Source organism: Gopherus evgoodei, chromosome 1, assembly GCF_007399415.2.
Source record: "Gopherus evgoodei ecotype Sinaloan lineage chromosome 1, rGopEvg1_v1.p, whole genome shotgun sequence".
Lineage (NCBI taxonomy): Eukaryota > Metazoa > Chordata > Testudines > Testudinidae > Gopherus > Gopherus evgoodei.
Window position 1 is genome coordinate 57656123 of NC_044322.1, and position 21295 is coordinate 57677417.

A 21295-nucleotide genomic window follows, 5' to 3' on the forward strand; every position below is an offset into this window, starting at 1 on the left:
ATCACGTGCTCAGGAACTCTGTCTTTTTGTGGCAATTCATTACCTCACCCTGCGTAGCTGCCTCAGATACTTGGGAATATCACTGAACTTGAGAACAGACATTTCACACACAATACCCTCTCCTACATTTGGTTCAGGAAATACAGCACATTAAGAGCTTTTGTTGGCTTAGGCTCTTGCTTTTCTGGAAAAGTCTTGCATTTTCAAGGAAGGAGCTGCTCTCTTACTATAGAGCCTCAGGAGTAACTAAGCAGGGTCACAGGAATGGTTTTCCAGAAAAAAAAGGGAACAAAAAAAGCCACATTAAAGACAAAACTTTCAGAATAAATGTTTTTAATCTAGTTTTTGAAGAAAATTTGGAAACAGTTTTGCTATTGTCACATCTCTGACATAAATTCTGTCAGAGGATGCAGAACAATCTGGCTTGTAACTAGGAGTTTGATTGACAATCCCCAGGTCTCAAGTAGAAGAGGAATAGTGAAGAACTGGTGGACATGATAATGCAAGAAAACACCGGAATAGGAAAACAGATTTTTGTGGGTTAAAGCCACATGCTTTAACACAGGGTATTCTGCTATGGAATATATATATATATATATAGCATAGTAGATTAAATAAAAGCCTTTCTGTAATGAGCTCTTTCCCGCTTCACGTTTCATGGCAGATGGCACTGGAGTGATGTCTGCTGCAATCAAGACTAGATCACAGTTTTAAAAACTGAACTCCATCCATGAGTTTGCAGATTGCACAGTCTGCTTCTATTAAGGTATATTAGAGAATGTGCGTATTTTCTGTAACTGCGTATTACTCTGTAATTAGGAGATTAAAATAAAAATATATATAGCTTGGCTAAAGAATGACTGAGGAACAAGCTGTTGAGGGTTTCAGGGTGTAAACAGGAAGGAAGAAATGTTTAGGATGGTTCAGGGCTATATATCTAGAAGTAATGATACAAAGTTAAACTGAATATTGAGATACTACAGTGATTGAACAATACAAATCTAATAAAAATAGGCATAATATGTCTGCAATATCTAGTAGATGGGGAAATAAATAGTCTCCCAACTGAAGTGTTGAGTCCTCATGTCTTGAGTAATTTAAAATTAGAGTTAATCAAGAACTCAAGAATCCACAATAGTGAACAATCCTGTATTGGCAAAGGGACATGGACAGTCCCACACTTGCCTACAACTCTTCCAAATCATACCCTTCACCTCACTAACCCAGCACACCTTGACACGCCCCTATGTCTCCTGCTCTCAACAAAGAGCTCCATAATTATTTCATGATCTTTGGTACATTTAGACAATATACCCTGAGTCTATATAGCATGCAACCTTGCCCCTTCAGGATTGCTGCCCAATCAATTAGCCCTCTAAAATTGACCCATTTCACCATCAGTTATTCCTGCTCCTTTTTCAGATTGTGTTCCTTCAACTCTTAATTTATTCCCAGATACAAACTAGGTTAAATTGGAGTTAAGGTTTAAGGTTAAGCCCCAAAGGGGGCTGCGGTAAGCAATGTGGGCTGGGCCACCTCTTCCCACAGCCCCCATTGGCCTGGAATGGCGAACCGCGGCCAGTGGGAGCTGCGATCAGCTGAACTTGTGGACACTGCAGGGAAACAAACCGTCATGGCCTGCCAGCAGCTTTCCCTGACGGACCGCATGCCAAAGGTTGCCAATCCCTGTACTAAAGGAAGTGCTGAATACTCCATCCTTTGATTTTGAGATCAAGTCTGGGTGCCTTTCTGGAAGAAATGCTTTTGTAAAACATTTGTTACTGGGTTAAAATTAATGGCTTATGATATTCAGGGAGTTGGACTAGATGATTCAAATTGTCCTTTCTGGTCTAAAACTCTATCAATCTTTGTATAGAAATAGACTATAAGGCCCAGCCAGGCCATCCATAGAAGGTCTACCAGCTGAGCAGCAGCACTTTTACCAACAGCCCTCTTAAACCAATCTGATTTCACAACAATAAACATACACTGGAAGTACTTTTACATTTCCTCTTATTTCCCTCAATCTTATTTTTTCCCTTCTTTCTTTTTTAAACTTAGCAAAAGCTTTGTACAAACCTGAAGCCAAAGCTAGGTTCAGTTTTTCTGGGCAGAGAATGTGATTTCTTACATCCAGAGGTGCTGGCCTCTCTTCACACAGTGGAATAAGGAGAGTGATAACTGTTTGGTCTTTGTGAGAGCTCAGTTCTGATGAGAGTTTCTGACCACAAGGAACTCATTTTCAGAGACATTTTCATACCCATTCAAATCTGAAACCAAAGCTAGGTTCCATTAATTTTTTTGAAAGGAGGCCACGGAGTCTGGGGCACTCATCTCAAGGTGATTTCTGAAGGGAAAAAGTATAACTGTGAAGCTTGTGTGAGTGACCATCTCACTGAGTAGAATCTTGCCCTACAGCAAAACCCACAATTGTTTTCAATGGTTAAGAACCTATATAGAATAGAATAGAATGCGACACTCTGGAATGGGTTTTTCTTCCCTTCCTTTTCTGTTTCAGGAGAGGAATAGCAGCAGTGTCTTACTTGTTTTTAAGGCAGAAACAGACCAGGGAGGAGGACGGGGTAGGTATTGCATTACACCAGAAGGTGCAAAATAAGTTTTGGGTTTTGTTTTTTTTTAAATCACAGTGTGAGGTCACAAACAAGATAATGAACACAACTGAGTGAAAGCCAATCTATATAGACATTAAGGGACTGATTTGATGCCTACTGCAGTAAACTGGAGACTTTCCACTTACTTCTTTGGATCAGGTCCTAAGTGGTCCCAATGGGAACTTCTTTGGCATATGTCATGTCAAAATACTCAGCAGTTAGTTTAGTATGCCTTTTGATTTTTATCATAGAAGTCTCCTGGACGAGTGCCACTTCTCTTTTTAATGCCAACACAAAATCATTAAGAACTGCCAACATCTTCATCTAAGCCATATTACCTAACCAGACTTTATCCCCTCAACTGCAAAGATATATAGGTTTTTCTTCATCTGAAAGAGAACACTCTCTCTCTCTCTCTCTCTCTCCACAGTCTAGCAACCTTTCACGCACACCTGTCAAGTCCTACTTGCACTTTTTCCTTCAGCAGAACTCCTGAGTCCCAAATGCCAACTTTTTTTTTAAATAGTGCATGCAGTAATTGCGTGGACTTTTGTATATCCTTTTAATCTCCTCAGCATGGACAGTTTCACACTTTACTAATATGAGTTTCAAAAATCATTCAATACATAATCCACATAACTCTAAATTACTTCATGCACAGCCAGACGTGTCATAATTTTCATTAATCAGGCTTATCAGTCAGATATTTATATAGTGCCATATTGAATGGGAAATATATGACTCCTCACTACTACACGGATGTTTAATTAGGTTGGATTCATTTACAAGGGATTTAATTAATTTCAATCCTCCCACCACACACACAGATGTTCAATGTGTGGGAGGTCATCAAGGTCATGTGACCTCACTTAACTCCTCTAGTACTTCAGTTTCCCCATTTGTAACATGAGAATAACTCTTACCTTCCTCAGAGGAGTGCTGTGAGGCTAAATTAATTCAAGATTGTAAATAGCTTTGAGATCTTAGGCTAGAAGGCACTGGAGAAATACACTGTATTATCAGCCCTTACTTATATTATGGCTCAAGCCTGAGGGGTAAAAATTGCCATTTACATGCAGAAGATTTACATACGTAGGTCCAATTAGCACAACTATAAGATTCCTATCAGCCTGAAGGGAAATTTTATTTGTGACTTCAGCAGATATAACTTCTCCTTTTTGTTTTGAGAAAACAAGTATACTAATACTAAGTAGAGCAGTGGTTCTCAACCTTTTTGGGCTCAGGACCCTTTTGTAAATGTTTATGGCTGTTGCAACCCAGTAAATAGTCTAAGAGTGGAAGCCCTTGGGTGGTTTTGTCATGTCCTGTCCAGCACTCACCCCACATTGGCAGCTCCTGTGCTGTGAGGCTGGATGGTGTTGGCTTTCTGCTGCAGGCATTGCAACCTCCAAATTTGTGTGAGAGGGTTGTGACCTGGCCTCACAGGGTTGCAGTGCCACTCAGACAAATTTGGCCTACCTACATCATCATGATGGCTGAGCCAAACCTGAGTGACGCTGGGACCCCAGAAGTTGCAGTGCCTGGAGTAGGGAGACAAGCAAAGCCAGCCCCGTGATACAGGAGCCACAGGTGCTGCCATGTGACCAGTTGAAACATTCTGGCAATTCAATTTTGGGTCCCGACCCACGGCTTGAGAAACCCTGAAGTAGAGGATACAGGTTATTATTGCTTCCATTGTACAGAATATTGCTTTTATTTTTGAACTTCTATACATTTATTCCAAATAATATGCCTGGGGGAATTGTGCGTCACTGCACATGCACAGAATTAATGTCCCCTGCAGATTTCTTTGCTTCCCCGCAGAAAAATGACTTGTCAGTGGAGCTGCAAGAGCAATCATGCACCACTCCCCGGCAGCACAGGCAGGTCAGTTCCGGCACCCAGAGTAGCCAATAGAGATGTAAATCACCACCAGGAGTGTGTGAAGGAGTGGGCAGTTGTGCATATGAGACAGAGACAAATACTCTGTCCCTCTCGCTCACTATTGTGGCACGCTCGGCACGGAGGGGCAGGGTTTCAGGGTGTGTCTGAGGAAGTAGGTGTGGCACAGACTGTCCCTTCAGGCAGAGCAGAATGTAGCAGCCTGCCTACTTAATGAATTGTTCCCATTGTCCTTGTGAATTTCCCCAGAAGCATAAAACAGGTGTAAAAGTTTTATGGCACCTTTACATGGCCAGAGTGGTGTAAAGGACAGTATGGCTTTATAAATCTATTAATTAAAGCACCATAAAGAACTGGTCTAAATTTTTGGACTGAAAAAACTTTCTATCCAAATCTACTTCATGAACTGTTTGCTATTAACCTTTTTGGAGATGGTCAGTAGCCAATATAACACTGAGCATATGGATACATGTATTTAACTAGAAATAAAGGGTCAAACCTAGCTACCTTACTATTAGACAAGGGGGCTTGGGGATTTCCTCCAAAGCTCCCCACACCCATTCTCCATCCATTATATTGTAGTTTAAATAAGTTACCTAAATAACTAAAACCAGTGTGATTATATTGCATTATTTTGACACATAAAATATGCTGAATTTTGCAGAATTTTAAAATATTGTGGGCAGAAATTTTAATTTTTTGGTACAGAATTCTCCCAGAAGTAAAATAACTATGAGCAGAGAGGGCAAAATCTTATTTGTAATTTCTTACATACAGTTTTGAAAACAAAAAAGAATAGTTACACTTCCCTATATCCACTTCATATCCACATTTTCAGCATCTGAAAGACATTTGAAAATGTATACCACACAAGGTAGGTGAGGTAATATCTTTTATTGGATCCAACTTCTGTTGGTGAGAAAGACATGCTTTGGCAAGTTCTCTCATCAACAGAAGTAGGTCCAATAAAAGATATTACACCTCACCCACCTTGTCTCTTTAATATCCTGGGACCAACACAGCTACAAATACCCTGCATCCAACATTTGAAAATATAGATATTTTAGAAGGGAAATTGTACCAATTAATTGGCTTTACCAATTGAGATGCAAGGAGTGCATCCTTCCTTAGATCAACCACCTGCTTCTAAAGCAATCTCTACAAATCTTATTTCCTTGTACTTATAAATTCTGTGTTTTACTGTATAAATAGAAGGGAAAAATACCTGAGAAGCTATTTTCCTCTACCTTTCAATCCCTTTATCATACTCTATATTTGGCTTTGCCAAGTTCTATACTTCAATAAAGTGTACACTTAAGTAATTGCAGCATATGAATTTTCTCCACTAGTTACACTGTGTACATCCATAAATGTGAAGTAATGTATGTAATGGAAAATGGCTGCATTTCCTAAATTAAAAGAGCAAAATAATAAAACCAAATAGTGCTAAGACTCTAGTCTATATTTTGACAAAAGACAGACTCCTTGTTCCAATTATGGTAACTGCTCACCAATCACACCACCCTCACTGTGGGCACAGACTACAGAGTGACTGATTTTATGGGTGCTGTGTAGGTTTAGCTGCAGTACATAAAGTCAAATGAAAAAGAGAAAGCATTCCAGAAGTGCCATGTTTAATAATTACTCAGGTTCATCAAGAGAGAAGACACATCACTTTACTAAATAGACAAATACTCAATTCACTCTCAATATGCTCTGGCTTCTGGAAAAACAGAGTTCATAATGGGCATGCTCAAAAACACAGATATTAGCATACTCACATTGATGCTACCATTGCACCGTTTGATTTACATAGTCACTTCTAGAAAAGCAACTTGATAAAATGGAGAACAAAAGCTATTTTAACTATCATATGTATTAAAAAGCCTTCCTAATAGTTACAGTACATTAATATGACACCCAAAAGGTAGGTACCATGAGAGAGAGAGAGAGAGAGAGCGAACTTATCTTTTGGATGTCATATTAATATATATATAAGCAAGCAGAGGTTCTTTCATGTGGAAGATCTTGCAATTGTAAGTGCCCAAGACCTGGAGATTTATTGGTAACGTGGGGAGTATGGCATGGGCAGGAGTAAAAAGAAAGGCAAACGGTAATGGGAAAATGAAATATAGTTTTAAGTTTGTAATGAAAGGGTATTCTCAATTAAGTAAATGGTTAAACGTGGAATGTCATTTTGTTAGTGCTGCCCTTGATACAGCTCTCCAAACTAGCACCTTCCGTGGGAAGCAGTTTGTTAAATCACAGAGCAATATCACTTGTACTGGAAAAATACTTGTGCTGATAAATCTTCAGATCTGCACCCTACCTCCTTTTCATCATTTTACCTTTGTATAAATTAATATGACTAGAAAAAGGAAAGAATAATAAACACACAGGTTTAACAAACTACTGCACAGAAGAATGCAGTTTAGGCATAAATTTAAAATATTCCACTAAACTGCATCTTATTCCAACACATAGTAACATAGCTGAGCTGAAAGAACAGGAGTACTTGTGGTACCTTAGAGACTGACAAATTTATTTCAGCATGAGCTTTCGTGAGCTACAGCTCATTTCTTCGGATGCATAGAATGGAACACACAGACAGGAGATATTTATACGTATAGAGAACATGAAAAGGTGGAAGTACACATACCAACAGGAAGAGTCAATTGATTAGACTCTTCCTGTTGGTATCCATACTTCCACCTTTTCGTGTTCTCTGTATGTATAAATATCTCCTGTCTGTGTGTTCCTTTCTATGCATCCGAAGAAGTGAGCTGTAGCTCACGAAAGCTCATGCTGAAATAAATTTGTTAGTCTCTAAGGTGCCACAAGTACTCCTGTTCTTTTTGCATATACAGACTAACATGGCTGCTACTCTGATAGCTGAGCTGTGCATTTTCTACTCATACCACTATGAAAATTGTTTTTCAGTATAATGGAAAAGGATGCTTTATATTTCTTTTTATTTCTACTAGAATATGGGAAGAACTCAAAGATTTTAAGACTACATTTCACTCCTGATGCAGATATGCTAATCTGGAACAATTTAATGGACTATATTTGTATGATTCAATTTCACAGGATTTGAAGATAAATCCTCTAAGGATTTAATTAGCAATACTTTATCAAAGACTGCATTTGAATAGACAGATGCTGCAACTGCATCATGCTGATAATAAACACAGACTCACTGATACTTAAGTCTTCTGAAATGTGTTTTTCTGAATATGTTAGGTACAAGTAGGAGGATCATTAAATGCTGCCAAATTAAAGGTGTGATGGTTTTCCTAACTAGTTTATCATTGCTATTTAAAGGACAGTTTGTCTTATTTTATTGTAAAGAAACTCACCTTCTCCCCTGTCATGAGGTTGCAGGCTTTACCAACCTAAAGGTCTCATGTTCTCAATTTGCATATTGAAAAGTAGTATGTATAAATCCCTACTAATTTACTCTATCCATGGTAGCTCTTTATGAAAGGCTGAAAATAGTCTGATTTGAACACAGTGGTGTTGATCTATCAATCGCTGTCATTGAAAAGGTCAGTTTTTTATGACTCAGATTTTTATAACTGTAAACACTTATACAACATAAATTAAAAAGTAAAATTTGACACTTGCACGTTGCTTTACATCTTAGAAGTGCTTCAGCAACCTTCACCATCGCCCGCAAGGTGCATGAAATTAATTAAATCCCTTTTTCCAATTAAGAAACAGAGATTAAGTGGCTTCCCAAAGGCTACAACGACAATTTGTATCAGCATTGGGATTACAGCACAGGATGAAATGATTTCCATATGTATAGTTAGAAAATCATGAGGTTCTTTCTGATTGAACGGTGCTATACAAATGTAGGCCTAATATATATATTATATATATTTTTTCCTTACTACTCAATCTCATGCATATGTACATGTATGCATCAACATACATAGGGTAACATTCCCGTGCATTTATCTTGAATTTTTGATGGTGTTACCTTCACTCAAAGCCACTAAAATATCTTGCTAGGATTCCTTCTAACATTCCAAACCTTTCAGGAGCTTTCAAAAAGCTGCTTTTTAAAAAGCAAAAAACAACCCACCCCACAAAAACAAAAAACAAATATTTTTGCCTCCCCTTTCATGCATCCTTCCCCAAGAGAGCAGTATACTGATGTAAGGTGCAGTATGGACAAGATTGAGTTCTATATTTGAGTTAGGTTTAACTTCTTAACTATTGGGGACAGAAACATGCTTTATACCACTGGATATCAAGAAATCTCTCCCTTCCCGCTTTCTAATAGGAAATGGGAATTACAAATAATTTGTTCAGTGTCAACAATAAATGTGCCAACTTGTTTCTAGCCCTGGCAGGACATTAAATTTTTTCCTCCATTCCTCAGTTTCGGATTTGCTGCATTCAGTCAAATTCCTAACACACTGTGAAACAGTTGTGTTTAATTCTATAGAAAGGACTGAACTACATTTTTATTTAGAGCCTTTGGACTGGGATTACCAAATCAAGGCCATATACTACCATCTATTCACAAGTGGATTCTCATTTAAATCAATGGGAGTTTTGTTCAAAAGATGAGAATTCAATATGGCCCAGAAGCAAAGGGCAGGAATGCCGACTGGTGGATGGTTTCTCTTCCTGGATCACTGTTACCTTTCCTTTTCCTCTCAAGAGCTCAACGAGAGGTCAGGCCATGACAGTGAAACACAGTGCAGTAGGGCAGCAGTGCAGTCTGCTGCAGGTACTAAATCTGCTACTACTATCAAAAGGCAGAAACCTGTACCTCCTTAGACATGCCAGACATTTGTAGATAAGACGATTGTTTCATGAAGTTGCTACAGACCTGGCTATCATATCCAAAGCGTCAAGTACTGCTTGGAGTGAAGTACATGCAACTAACTGTCTTTCAGCAAACAGTGATATTTAAATCCCTCTCTGCAATCCTGCAGAATCTTGTCAGTGAATTTTGAGATATTTTCATAATTCAAAAAGTAATATTTTGCCAACAGTGTTTGACAGCTGGCAATTTTCATCTGTATGCTTGCAGATTTTATGCCCAAAGAGATCTAATTGTTTGGGCTCCATGTCCCACAGGGTAGCCTTTGGAGAATCCTGGTGTCTTGATCTTTTCTGGACTGTAGGTACACAGAGGATCCTGGAGTAGCATGTGAGTAAAACTGCTCCAATACAGGTGATGGGTCCTGGTACTGATACTTCTGCATGTTCGAGCTGTCAAGGCTTGCATGTAGCAGAACAGAATTGCAGATCCAGGAGACTTTCATTGATCATCTAGTATTGCCTACCTGGCATGATAGTGTGCACGATGTTCTGGAGCTTGTGCGGCCGAGGGACCTTTCTTAGGCCTTGCAGTATCCTCTTCAGCAGATAAATGGGAAGATGTATGCCTCCTCAGAGCTAGTTTCTCAGAAAAGAGAATTAGTTTTCTTCCCTTTAACATCAGAATGCTCCTTTGCCTCCCAGTATGACAGGTGCTACCAGCAGAGAAGTATTATCGCCTGGAGACATACATATCAAAGAAGCAGGCTGATGAGGTGACAGGAGCACTTTTGGATGACAATTCCTCTGGATTTTCTGCTTCAGGGACCCTGTGGTCTGAGAAGGGACCCACAGATATTTCCATTAGAAACATTATTGAATGTGCCTCTCTAATTTTCTGTGTTCTTTTTGAGTACCACTTACAAATAGACAGCTGTCAACAAAGGGCACACACAAAAGGCATCTGGTGGGCCCATTGTTAAGGAGCCACTACTGCGTCACAGGAAGGACAATTCTTAAACCCAGTTGGGAACATGAGGACATTCAAGGAGCACGTATGTCACCCCAACAGACACGACTAGACAAAAGAATCCAAATTTGAGTGCACAAGGTGCAAGCACACCATGAGTGAAATGTATACGGTCAAGAACTTGAAGAAGAATGTGTTCATAGACTTTGGTTCCTATTAACCCTTCTCTCGCTGCTTGTGATGTCCCTATCAATACATAAACCATACTCTGCTTTGAACAAACTGTTCAATGTAACTGCATTTTCACACTAACCACAGGCTCCTGGAGAGAAATCTAAGCAGGCGTCAAAATCCAGCTGGTTATGCATTCTTACCTGGTCATTCCACACTAAAAGTGAGGTTAGTCACAGGACTCCAATTTAAGATGTAAAGGTACAGGCCTATCCTTTGGAAAGGGTGCTCATGGTGAGAGAAAGAGGGAAAAGGCGCATTCACTCTGACCATAACAGGGTCTGTTTGTGGTAATGAACAACAAGATAGATAAGTTACTCAGTCTAATTAGTAAAAAAGCCTACACTTTTTGCAGGGCGAAGAGAATGGCACTATATTGTCAAATATTTACACACTGTGCTTTTTGCACTTGTATCAATTTTCATAATTAGTATACTCCCTGGGAGACTAAACCATACTGAAATGAAAGAGCAAAAAAAATTTTGGTTTCCTTCTAACAAAGCTGTCAGTACACATCTGGCTACCTATAGCAAATGGATTAATAAACAGAGTTATTTTTGGAGGAAAGAAAAAAGAGAAGTATTTAACTGAATTCTTGACTAGGGAACTGGTGGGGTGCGTGGAGGGGGGGTAGAATTTTGAAATCTATAAATATTCTGGAGTGATTATATTTGAGAAAAGACAAATTTGCAGATTTTCTAGATCTTGATGTACAGGTACACAGCTCCATCAGTTAGTTGTGAAGATTCTTCTTCCTAACCAAGTCCCTCCAGGAAATCCCTCTTCCTCTTCCATAAAAGTTTCCCAGTTTTTGCATCTCCATATTATTTTTTGAATTTCATTTTAAAAAAAGACAGATTTGTTATTTGTATTATAGTACAAGCACACAGTAAGAGACAGACCCGGCCTCAAAGAGTTTACAGTTTAAACAGACAAGACAGACAAAGGGTGAGTGGTGGAAGAGGCAAAGAAAGGTGAAGTGGCTTATTCTATTTCACAGAGTAGGTCAGTGACAAACCAAGCACAGAATCCAGGTATCCTGATCCCCCAACTCCAGTATTTATCCACTCAACTTTATTATTAAATTCACATTCTTTTAACAACATTTTAAATAATACTCCAAATTTCTTGCTCCCCTCTCTTTCTGTATTGTGAGTTTTTACCTTGCATAGTAAGGAAAAACTCCTGTCACCATGACCTGGGACAAGTACTGTCTGCTTATTAACTGTATTGCAAATCTTTAAAGTATTCACTACTAGAAATAGTAGCTTTGTTGTTGTTTACCCAGGCGCTTTGTAGAAAGACAGAATACATCTCCCAAGGACAGTTTTTCTTCCTACCAAACCCAAACTTCAGATAATTTTGTGCAAGTCCTGTAAGGTAATATGCTTATGTAAAACAAGGAGCTAAAATTTTATTACACACTAGAAGATATTGTCCTCATTTTTGCCATAAAAATGAATTATGTTCTCAAAAACAAACTACCCAAACCAATACATTGTTATATGTACATATACTGAATTTCACTTCAAAAACAAGATGTTCATTTATGTGCTTAAAAGTCCTGAGTACACTGAGCGACAAGCAGATCAAACCTGATTTGAACACAAAAATGGCCTACCTCAAACAACTGATCACCAGTTGTGATACACACTGCATTTTGGGGCAGACTGCATGAATAAGAAATCATATGCATTTATTGTGTAGGAAAGTAGAAAGGACAACTGCTTGAGCAGAGCTAGAGGAAAAATTTAACAAAGTAGCAGACCAAGCAAATTATCCATGTCTTCTGCTGTTGTGCTGACATTTGCAAAGAACCTGACATCAAAATATAGTGTTAATTTTCAGCTATAAATTGAAATGTCAGTCAGTCAGCGCACACAATTTTTAGAGGTCACCAACTTGACGAGTGAGCATTAATTACATTTCACTGGTACTGAGCATGCTCTTGGTTGGCCCAGACTGGCAGACATTCAATATAATTGTGTAGAAATTTAGCTTCTTTTTTAAATATAGCAGTAGGTGAGCTATTTTGGAATGGCTTAATGTCCATTTTTTCTTTTAATTTACACTGTTTGTTTGTTCCAGTCTCTTTTCCTTATGATTTTAATCACATTCTTTTTAGAGAATTTTCCTAAAACAATCACTTTTCCCCCCAGTGATAAAATCTTCTGATATTGATGGTCTGTGTAAGATACACAAATAAACCATTTTCACTAGTGATACCTCAAGATGTTCTGTGTTTGATTACTTTACAGTTTTGTACTTCTCTCCTGCATTGACCTTGTTACTACAGAAGTTAAAGCTTAGCTGATTCTTGTTGTTTGTCCCTTCTTGTCTTTTTATCAATATTAAATTCCACCTCTGGGAAGCTTATCTTCTCTAAAGCAAAACAGTAAATAAAAAAATGTGAAAAAAAGAAGTTTTATGAAACTTAATCTCATAACCTGTATGCTCATAATCTTTAGACTTAAAACAAGTAACTGTATTAAATATGTTCTGTAGCATGTGGGGACTTGTAGATAGCAAAGGAAGTTAGAGAAAATGTTTAGATGTTGCTACTGTTCCCACTAGGAAAAGCGTACAAAAGATTAACAGTTTCTTCTGAGGTTGTGATCACCAGGTCTGCTAAATATCAAACTGAGTTCTACCAGGAGAGAATTTTTTGCTCCACTCAATGCTCAAAGATAAGAAATTTCTAACAATGTGAGAAGTTAAAATCTAAGCAGGGAAAGCCTGACACAACCTTTCCACAAGAAAAACCAGCGCTACAATCAGTTTTCAGCTTGCCAAGGTGCATGTCTCAGGAGAAAAACAGCTTTCATTTTTTGATTCTTTCTGTGGTTACTGATCCTGAAGGCACTCACTGTGACAAGAGACACAAATGATAGTCCGGGGCAGGTAAGTGTTTGCAGGCAAGACATCAGAATGTAAAATGCCAACAAATTCAAAGTTAGGACAAGCAGCAAAGAATCCTGTGGCACCTTATAGACTAACAGACGTTTTGGAGCATGAGCTTTCGTGGGTGAATACCCACTTCCTCAGATGCAAGTTAGGACAGTATTTCATTAAACCTGTCAGTTTCATTTTGGCCTCCTGCTGAGACCTTCCCACATGAACCTGGTATGATCAACTAATAGGAGATAGTTTGCAAATAACAAGAAACTGTTGAGCTCAGGAAATAGGATTAAAACAATTCTGAAACAGATAAAGACTATATTTAAATTTGCCAGAATAAAATAAATTCCCTTCAACAAAGATTCAGTGTTGCTCAAATTCCATTCTATATCAATGGCAGAAACCATGACAGCACGTACACTGTGAAGCACAACTGAAGTAGCTGCAATAGTGAGCCTGCAGAAATTACAGGAAATCAGTGTATAAAAATTATATACATGGACACCCACACATAATAATGAAAAGATTGGGACTGTTTAGTTTAGAGAGAAGATAAATAAGAGGATCTAACAGAGGTACACAAAATTAATGAATGATATATGGAAAGTAAATCAAACTCACCCATTTACCCTCCCTCATAATACAAGACTAAGAGGATATTTAATTAAGGTGAAAGATAAATTTAGAACTAATAAAACAAATCACTTTTTTTTAAATGCATAATTAACCGGCAGATCTCTCTCTCTCTCTCTCTCTCTCTCTCTCTCACATACACACACACACACACACTCTCTCTCTCTCTCTCCAGTGTGAATTATTACAGGATGAATTCTACAGATGAAGTTAAATTTTCAAAAGCTCCTGAGTGACTTTCAATTAGATAGGCTCCTAAGTACCACTTCCACAAATGTTACCTATTACTTTTCCTAGCAATATTCTCCATTTTAAGTATAAGGTTTCTCTATGAAACCATTACTATTTCTAAAACTTGAAAAATCTTTTCAATTTTGGCTTGGAAGGAAACACCTGCCAGACTAAAATGATCCACAATTTTCATTGCCTGTGTTTTTTGATCACCCGCAGAAGCCATTTAGGATGATCAGAAAGTTGCATTCCATTTAATTAAAATAGTCCCAGGGAGTTTTCAAACTCTTACTGGAAGGCTGAACTTCAGCAGGAGGGATTACTATACATGTGTTCAAATAAACTTAAATTCAAAGCTGATTGCGAAAAGTTACAAAGGATTCTCTCAAAACTGGGTGACTTGGCAACTTAAAAGGCAGATGAAATTCAATGTTGATAAATGCAAAATAATACACGTTAGAAAACATAATCCCAACAATACATACAAAATGATGGGGTCTAAATTAGAGATTACCACTCAAGACAGAGATCTTGGAGTCATCGTGAATAGTTCTCTGAAAACCATCTACTCAGTGTGTGGTGGCAAACAAAAAATTAACAATGTTAGGAATCACTATGGAAAGGGTATAGATAATGAGACATAAAATATCATAATGACACTATATAAATCCATGGTACACCTACACCTTGAATACTGTGTGCAGTTATGGTTGCCTCATCCCCAAAAAGGTATATTCAAATTGGAAAAAGTACAGAGAAGGATAACATGAATGATTATGGAAGCTATTCCATATCCCCATGAGAAAAGATGAAAAAGACTGGGATAGTTCATCTTAGAAAAGAGGCAACTAAGGGGCAATATAAGAGGTACATAAAATCACGAATGATGTGGAGAAAGTGATTCATAAAGTTATTTACTTCTTCATGTAACACAAGAACCAGGGTCACCTAATGAAATTAATAGGCAGCAGGTTTAAAACAAACATAAGAGAGTACTTCATCACACAACCTCCAGTCAACCTGTGGAACTTGCTGCCAGGGGATCTGAAGGTCAAATGTATAACTGAGTTAAAAAACAAATTAGGTAAATTCATGTAGGATAGGTCTATCAATGGCTATTAGCCAAGATGATCAGGGATGCCACCCCATGCTCTGGGTGTCCCTAATCTCTGACTACTAGAAGCTTGGACTGAACAACACGGGATGGATCACTGGATAAATTGCTGTGTTCTGTTCATTCCCTCTGCAGCATCTGGCATTGGCCACTGTCAGAAGACAGAATACTGGGCTAGTTGGACCACTGGTCTGACCCACTATGGACATGCTCATGTTCTTAAATGTGCTCACCACATAATGGAACAGTACAGCATAAGGTGCTACTGGCACTCATTTTGGGAAGTCTGTACCACCACTTAATATGATCATCCTATCCATGCCAATGAAAACCTTTAAACCCCATCTGTGTGTATTCCTTTTTATTTCTGTATTACAGTTTAGCATCCAAGTATATGCACAAATTTAGATATATTTATATACACACACTATAGCAGAGGTTTTCAAACTGTGAGGCATGCCCCCTGGGGGGTGCAGAAGAATGATCAGGTGGTGCTCAGGCTTCAGCCCCACATGGCGGGGACCAGGAAGGGAGCACCACCTGCACCCTTTGACTCACTTCTTTTTGTCTGGGTTGGGGGGACACAACCAAAAATTCTAAAGGGGAAGCTCAGCTCAAAAAGTTTGAAAACCGCTGCACTACACACTCTGTTATATCTAAATCCAGTCTTAAAACCGAAACAAAATCACGCAAATAAAATAGTTTTACTTTTCAGAAAGTAATCTGGCTCTTACCGGGAAAGGAGATAAAATATCAAAACAAGACATTACAGACTCATTGATAATAAAAAGAGATATACCTACCTTTTCAGTTTCATATAATTTTCACTAGCTGCAGGTCTGCATTCAGCACGTTGAACCACTATTCCTTCCAATGAAAGTTTATCTTGAATAGAAAGAAATACTTTATTATAAAACACAGAAGTGTACATCATTCACCTTTTCAACTACTGTCGTACTATTTATGTTCAGAGTTTAGAAAACACAATATAAATCCTTTAGTCTAGTACTATTCAGCTATTTAGGGAGCTGAAGAATTATACATTTGATATCCGCACTTCTGTTCCATCCCTAGCTCTGCCACAGATTTCTTACGTGATATTGGGCAAGTCACTGACACCAAAGTATTCATTAGTGGCCAACAGGAGCTCCAGCTGCGTAGTATCTCTCAAAAATTGGACCCAGAGGAAATAACCCTAAAACACCAAAAGGAATACTGCACAGAAAGCAAGCACAGGTGACTACATTTAGAAGATCCTGGAAATTACTACCCGCCTAACTATGTCCTTTTCGCTCCAATCCTCCCTATTGTATGTAGACAGCACAATACATCCAAATACACCCTCTGTTTGGACAACCCATCCAAAAGCCAGGTGTAGTAGGATAAGGTAAGGACAGAATTTTACTCTCAGTTTTGCCTTTGCTTTAGGGCACTGCAGTGCCACCATCCCATTCAGATGGCATTGAAGATGATAAAAAAAAATGCTTAGCGGGATTTTGAGCAACATAGGTCACTCTCTTTATAAGTATACTACATCCGCTGTTTTTTCAGTGCCTTGCTGACTGAATTATTTATTACTGAAACCTAAAATCTAACTCTGGTCTCACTAATGACACTGCAGAGAACAATTATCTGATGCTAGGCATTTAACATGGCTGCATTTATATATTTTTGCTTTGCCTAAGTAATGAATTAAATCCTTCAAAAGAACAAGAAAGTAGAATTTGGCTTTTCTGACAGTTCTGTGTACGCAGAGCTGAAGCTGTATGGCGAGTGGGTGAACCTCGGGCTTGGGGCAGTCAGTTCCCAATCTCGCCCACCCCTTCCTTCTGAAGCCCTGCCCCTCGCCTCCTCCCACCCCAGCCCTGGTTCACCCAAGCCTCTCCAACCCCAGAGCGCCAGGCAGTGCCAGCCACCCCAAGTCCCAACTGCCCTAGCTGTACGCTTCCTGGAAGAGGAGCAGCCTACCTGGGCTAGGGACAACTACCAGCAGGAGGCGGCCACGGGGCGTAGCATGGACAGGGCCACACAGGGGTGTTTGGGGAGGCACAGCCTTCCCGAGCCTATTATACACACCGCCCATGTGAAGCCATATGACAATAAATTCTTCTCTCTAAGATTCACAGGGGTTAAAAGCCAGAAGGAACAACTAGATCACCTAGTAAGACTTACTGTATACCACAGACCATTAAAATTCACACAATTGTCCTGTATGGAGCCCAATAATAACTTGTGTTTAGCTAAAGTCTAACTTACACAAAGGCATCCAGTCTTGATCTGAGGACATCAAGAAAAGGAGAATCCTCTACTTCCTTTGGTAGTTTGTTTCAATGGTCATTCACCCTGGCTGTTAAAAATCTCAGCCTAATGTTTAATTTGAATTTGACTCGCGTCAGCTTCCACGAATTGGTGGTTGTTATGCCCTTACCCACTAGGTTAAAGAGCCCTTCAGTACTCAGTAAAAAGTGACAAAGAGTCCTGTGGCACCTTATAGACTAACAGATGTATTGGAGCATGAGCTTTTGTGAGTGAATACCCACTTTGTCTGCATCTGTTAGTCTATAAGGTGCCACAGGACTCTTTGTCGCTTTTTACAGATCCAGGCTAACATGGCTACCTCTCTGATACTTCAGCACTCAGGATTTTCTCACCATGAAGGTACTTATACACTGTAATCAAGTCACCTCTCAATCTTTTTAATAAGCTAGACCAGTGGTTCTCAACAAGGAGTACACAGACATCTTCCTGAAGCCACCAAGCTCTCCTCACACCCAGCGCACCGCGTCCCTGCTCCTCTGCCTACCTCCAGGCGCTTTCCGCTGCCAAACAGCAGCACTTTCCAGGGGCGGGGGGTGGAGGAGTAGGGAGCTGTGGGCTCAGGGGAAGAGGCGGAGAAGAGGTGGGGATTTGGGGAAGGGTTGGAATAGGGGCAGGGGGCAGAGTTGGAGTGGGGACTTCGAGGAAGGGGTTGGAATGGGGGTAGGGAAGGGGTGGGAAGAGGCAGGGCAGGGGCGGGGCCACCTAGAAGGGATGGAGTGGGGTGGAGGCAGCGGGGGGGCGGAGGTGTCAGTGATGCGGCCCTCGGACCAATGTACTAGTCCTCATGTGACTCTCGTGATCATTTGAGTTTGAGATCCCTGTTCTTGGAGTACATCAACTCATCTAGATATTTGCTTAGTTTTACAACAGGCTACATAAAAAGCACTAGTGAAGTCAGTACAAACTAAAATTTCATATGACTTGTTTATACTGCTCTATACACTAGATGAAAGCACAATATTTACATTCCAATTGATTTAATTTACAATTATATGGTGAAAATGAGAAAGTCAGCAATTTTTCAGTAATAGTGGGCTGTGACACTTTTGTATTTTTATGTTTGACTTTGTAAGCAAGTAGTTTTTAAGTGAGGTGAAACTTGGAGTACACAAAACAAATCAGACTTCTGAAAGGGGTACAGTAGTCTGGAAAGGTTGAGAGCCACTGAGCTAGACGGACTGAGCTCTGCAAGCTCCCACCCTAAGGCATTTTCATGGCTCTTCTCTGCACCCTCTCAAATTTTTCAACATCATTTTTAAAGTGTGGACCAGAAAGGGATGTAGTATTCCAGTATCAGTCTTGCCACTGCTACATACAGAGGTAAAATCACCTTCCTACTCCTACTCACTGCTCCTGTTTATACATTGTAGGATCACTTTAGCCTATTTTTCCCCACAGCATTGCACTGGGAGCTCATACTGAGTTTCCCTGGCATCTCTGGCCCCTAAATGCTTTTCAGAGTCATTGCTTTCCAAGATACAGTCCCCTCACTGTGTAGACCTGGCCTGCATTCCTTGTTTCTAGATATATCACTTTGCATTTGGCTGTATTAAAATGCATTTTCTTTGAATGGGCCCAGTTTACCAAGCATTACAAACTGCTCTGTATGACAGCTGTCCTTGACATTACTTACCACTCCCTCAGTCTTCATATCCGCTGTACATTTTAGCAGCAGTGATTTTATATTTACTTCCAGATAATTCATTAAAAAATGAACAGCATCAGGCCTAGTACTGACCCTTCTGCAACCCCCCGAGAAACACATCCATTCAGTGATGATTCCCCATTGACAACTACTTTGTGATCTGTCAGCTAACCAGTTCTTAATCCATTTAATGTATACTTTATCAATATAGCATAGTGTTAATTTGTTATCTGGAATGTCATGTAGTACTGAGTCAAACCCCTTATAAAGTCAAAGCATATTAAATCAATGGAATTAAGTTTATCAACTACACTTGTAATCTCAAAAAATGAATTCAGATTTGACAAGACCTATTTTCAATAAAACCATGCTGAATGGTATTAATTATATTCCCATCCCTTCATTCTTTATTGATTAAATCCAGTATCTGCTTTTTCATTATTTCACGTAGGACTGGTATCTGGCTAACCGACATCTAGTTGCCCTAGTCATCCTGCTTTCCCTTTTTGAATATTATCATTTTTCCAGTCTTATGATTTTTCCCAGTCTTCTAAGATTGATTAAAAATTAACATTAGTGGGCCAGAGATCTCCTCAGCCAACTCTTTTATAACTCCTGGGTGCAAGTTATACAGACCTGCAGACTTTAAAATATTTATACTTAGCAGATGATGTCTAATATCCTCCTCAGCAAAGATGAATTATGAACAACTCAAGAAAGATTAGCTTCTATCTGGATTTATCTGGAATAGACTAATATATCTGCTCTTGGCTTTCAGTTTAAAAACAGAAAATGTTAGGGTCTTGAAAAAAGCTTCTTTTAAAATGCTTACACATTACCATAATGATCCCACCTCGCTGCCTCCACGTCACAGCCCTGGTAAAGCTTTCCAGGCTGGACATGCAGCAGACTGCTATGTCTGAGTCTTAAAGTGGATCTGTGTGCTTTTAAGCTTCCCTTAGTCTGGGTTAGGCTTCAGCGCTATTTTCTTGTCCTCTCTGTTTGTTACACCTTAATGGAAATGGAACCTTGTAGTCCAGCTGCTCTAGGTCAGTAGTTCTCAACCTGGGGGTATGCAGAGGTCTTACAGGGGGTACATCAACTCATCTAAGTTTCTGCCTAGTTTTAGAACAAGCATCATAAAATCACTAGAGAAGTCAGGAAAAACTAGAATTTCATACGACTTGTTTATACTCTTCTATATACTACACACTGAAATGTAAGTACAATATTTATATTCCAATTGATTTATTTTATATTTATTTGGTAAAAATGAGAAACTAAGCAATATTTAAGTAATAGTGTGCTATGACACTTTTGTATTTTTATGTCTGATTTTGAAAGCAAGTAGTTTTTAAGTGAGGTGAAACTTGGGGGACGTAAGACAAATCAGACTCCTAAAAGGGGTACAGAAGTCTGGAAAGGTAGAGAACCACTGGTCTAGGTCATCAAACACCCCAGTTGCTTAAGCCCACCCATTCTCAGAGCTCCAACACTGTGGGCACTCTGCTTTACGGTTTCCATCTAGGGTCACATAATAAGTACTTTGAAAAGCTTACAAGCTTACTGTTAGACAACACAAGAAATATACAGATATAGGCAGACTACCACCACGTCTATATAATATCTCTGCCTGAGCTTCCTCACCACTCTGGAGAGTTCTTTGGACTTAGGTTGATGTTTCTAGGGAGTCCAGGATCCTTCCTCTCCCCCAGCCCAGGGCTTCTCATCTGGAACTTATACTCTCTCTGGTCTCTTCTCCTTTCCCTTCTAAAATGTCTGGTCAGAGATCCTTTTCTCTGAATGAGAAGAATATGGGGGGATTTGATAGCTGCTTTCAACTACCTTAAAGGAGGTTCCAAAGAGGATGATTCTAGATCATTCTCAGTGGTAACAGATGACAGAACAAGGAGTAACGGTCTCAAGTTGCAGTGGGGGAGGTTTAGGTTGGATATTAGGAA

General features: G+C 39.3%; 1 protein-coding gene across 3 annotated transcripts in view; it reads right to left on the bottom strand.

Moving 5' to 3' along the window:
* GTF2F2 (general transcription factor IIF subunit 2) overlaps nt 1–21295 on the bottom strand; it is a 167957-nt gene that overhangs the window by 68636 nt on the left and 78026 nt on the right. For all 3 annotated transcript variants that reach the window (XM_030565513.1, XM_030565504.1, XM_030565495.1), the window contains one exon: nt 16174–16255. In XM_030565513.1, coding sequence (XP_030421373.1) covers nt 16174–16255 — 82 coding nt within the window. The remainder of the gene's footprint in view (nt 1–16173; nt 16256–21295) is intronic.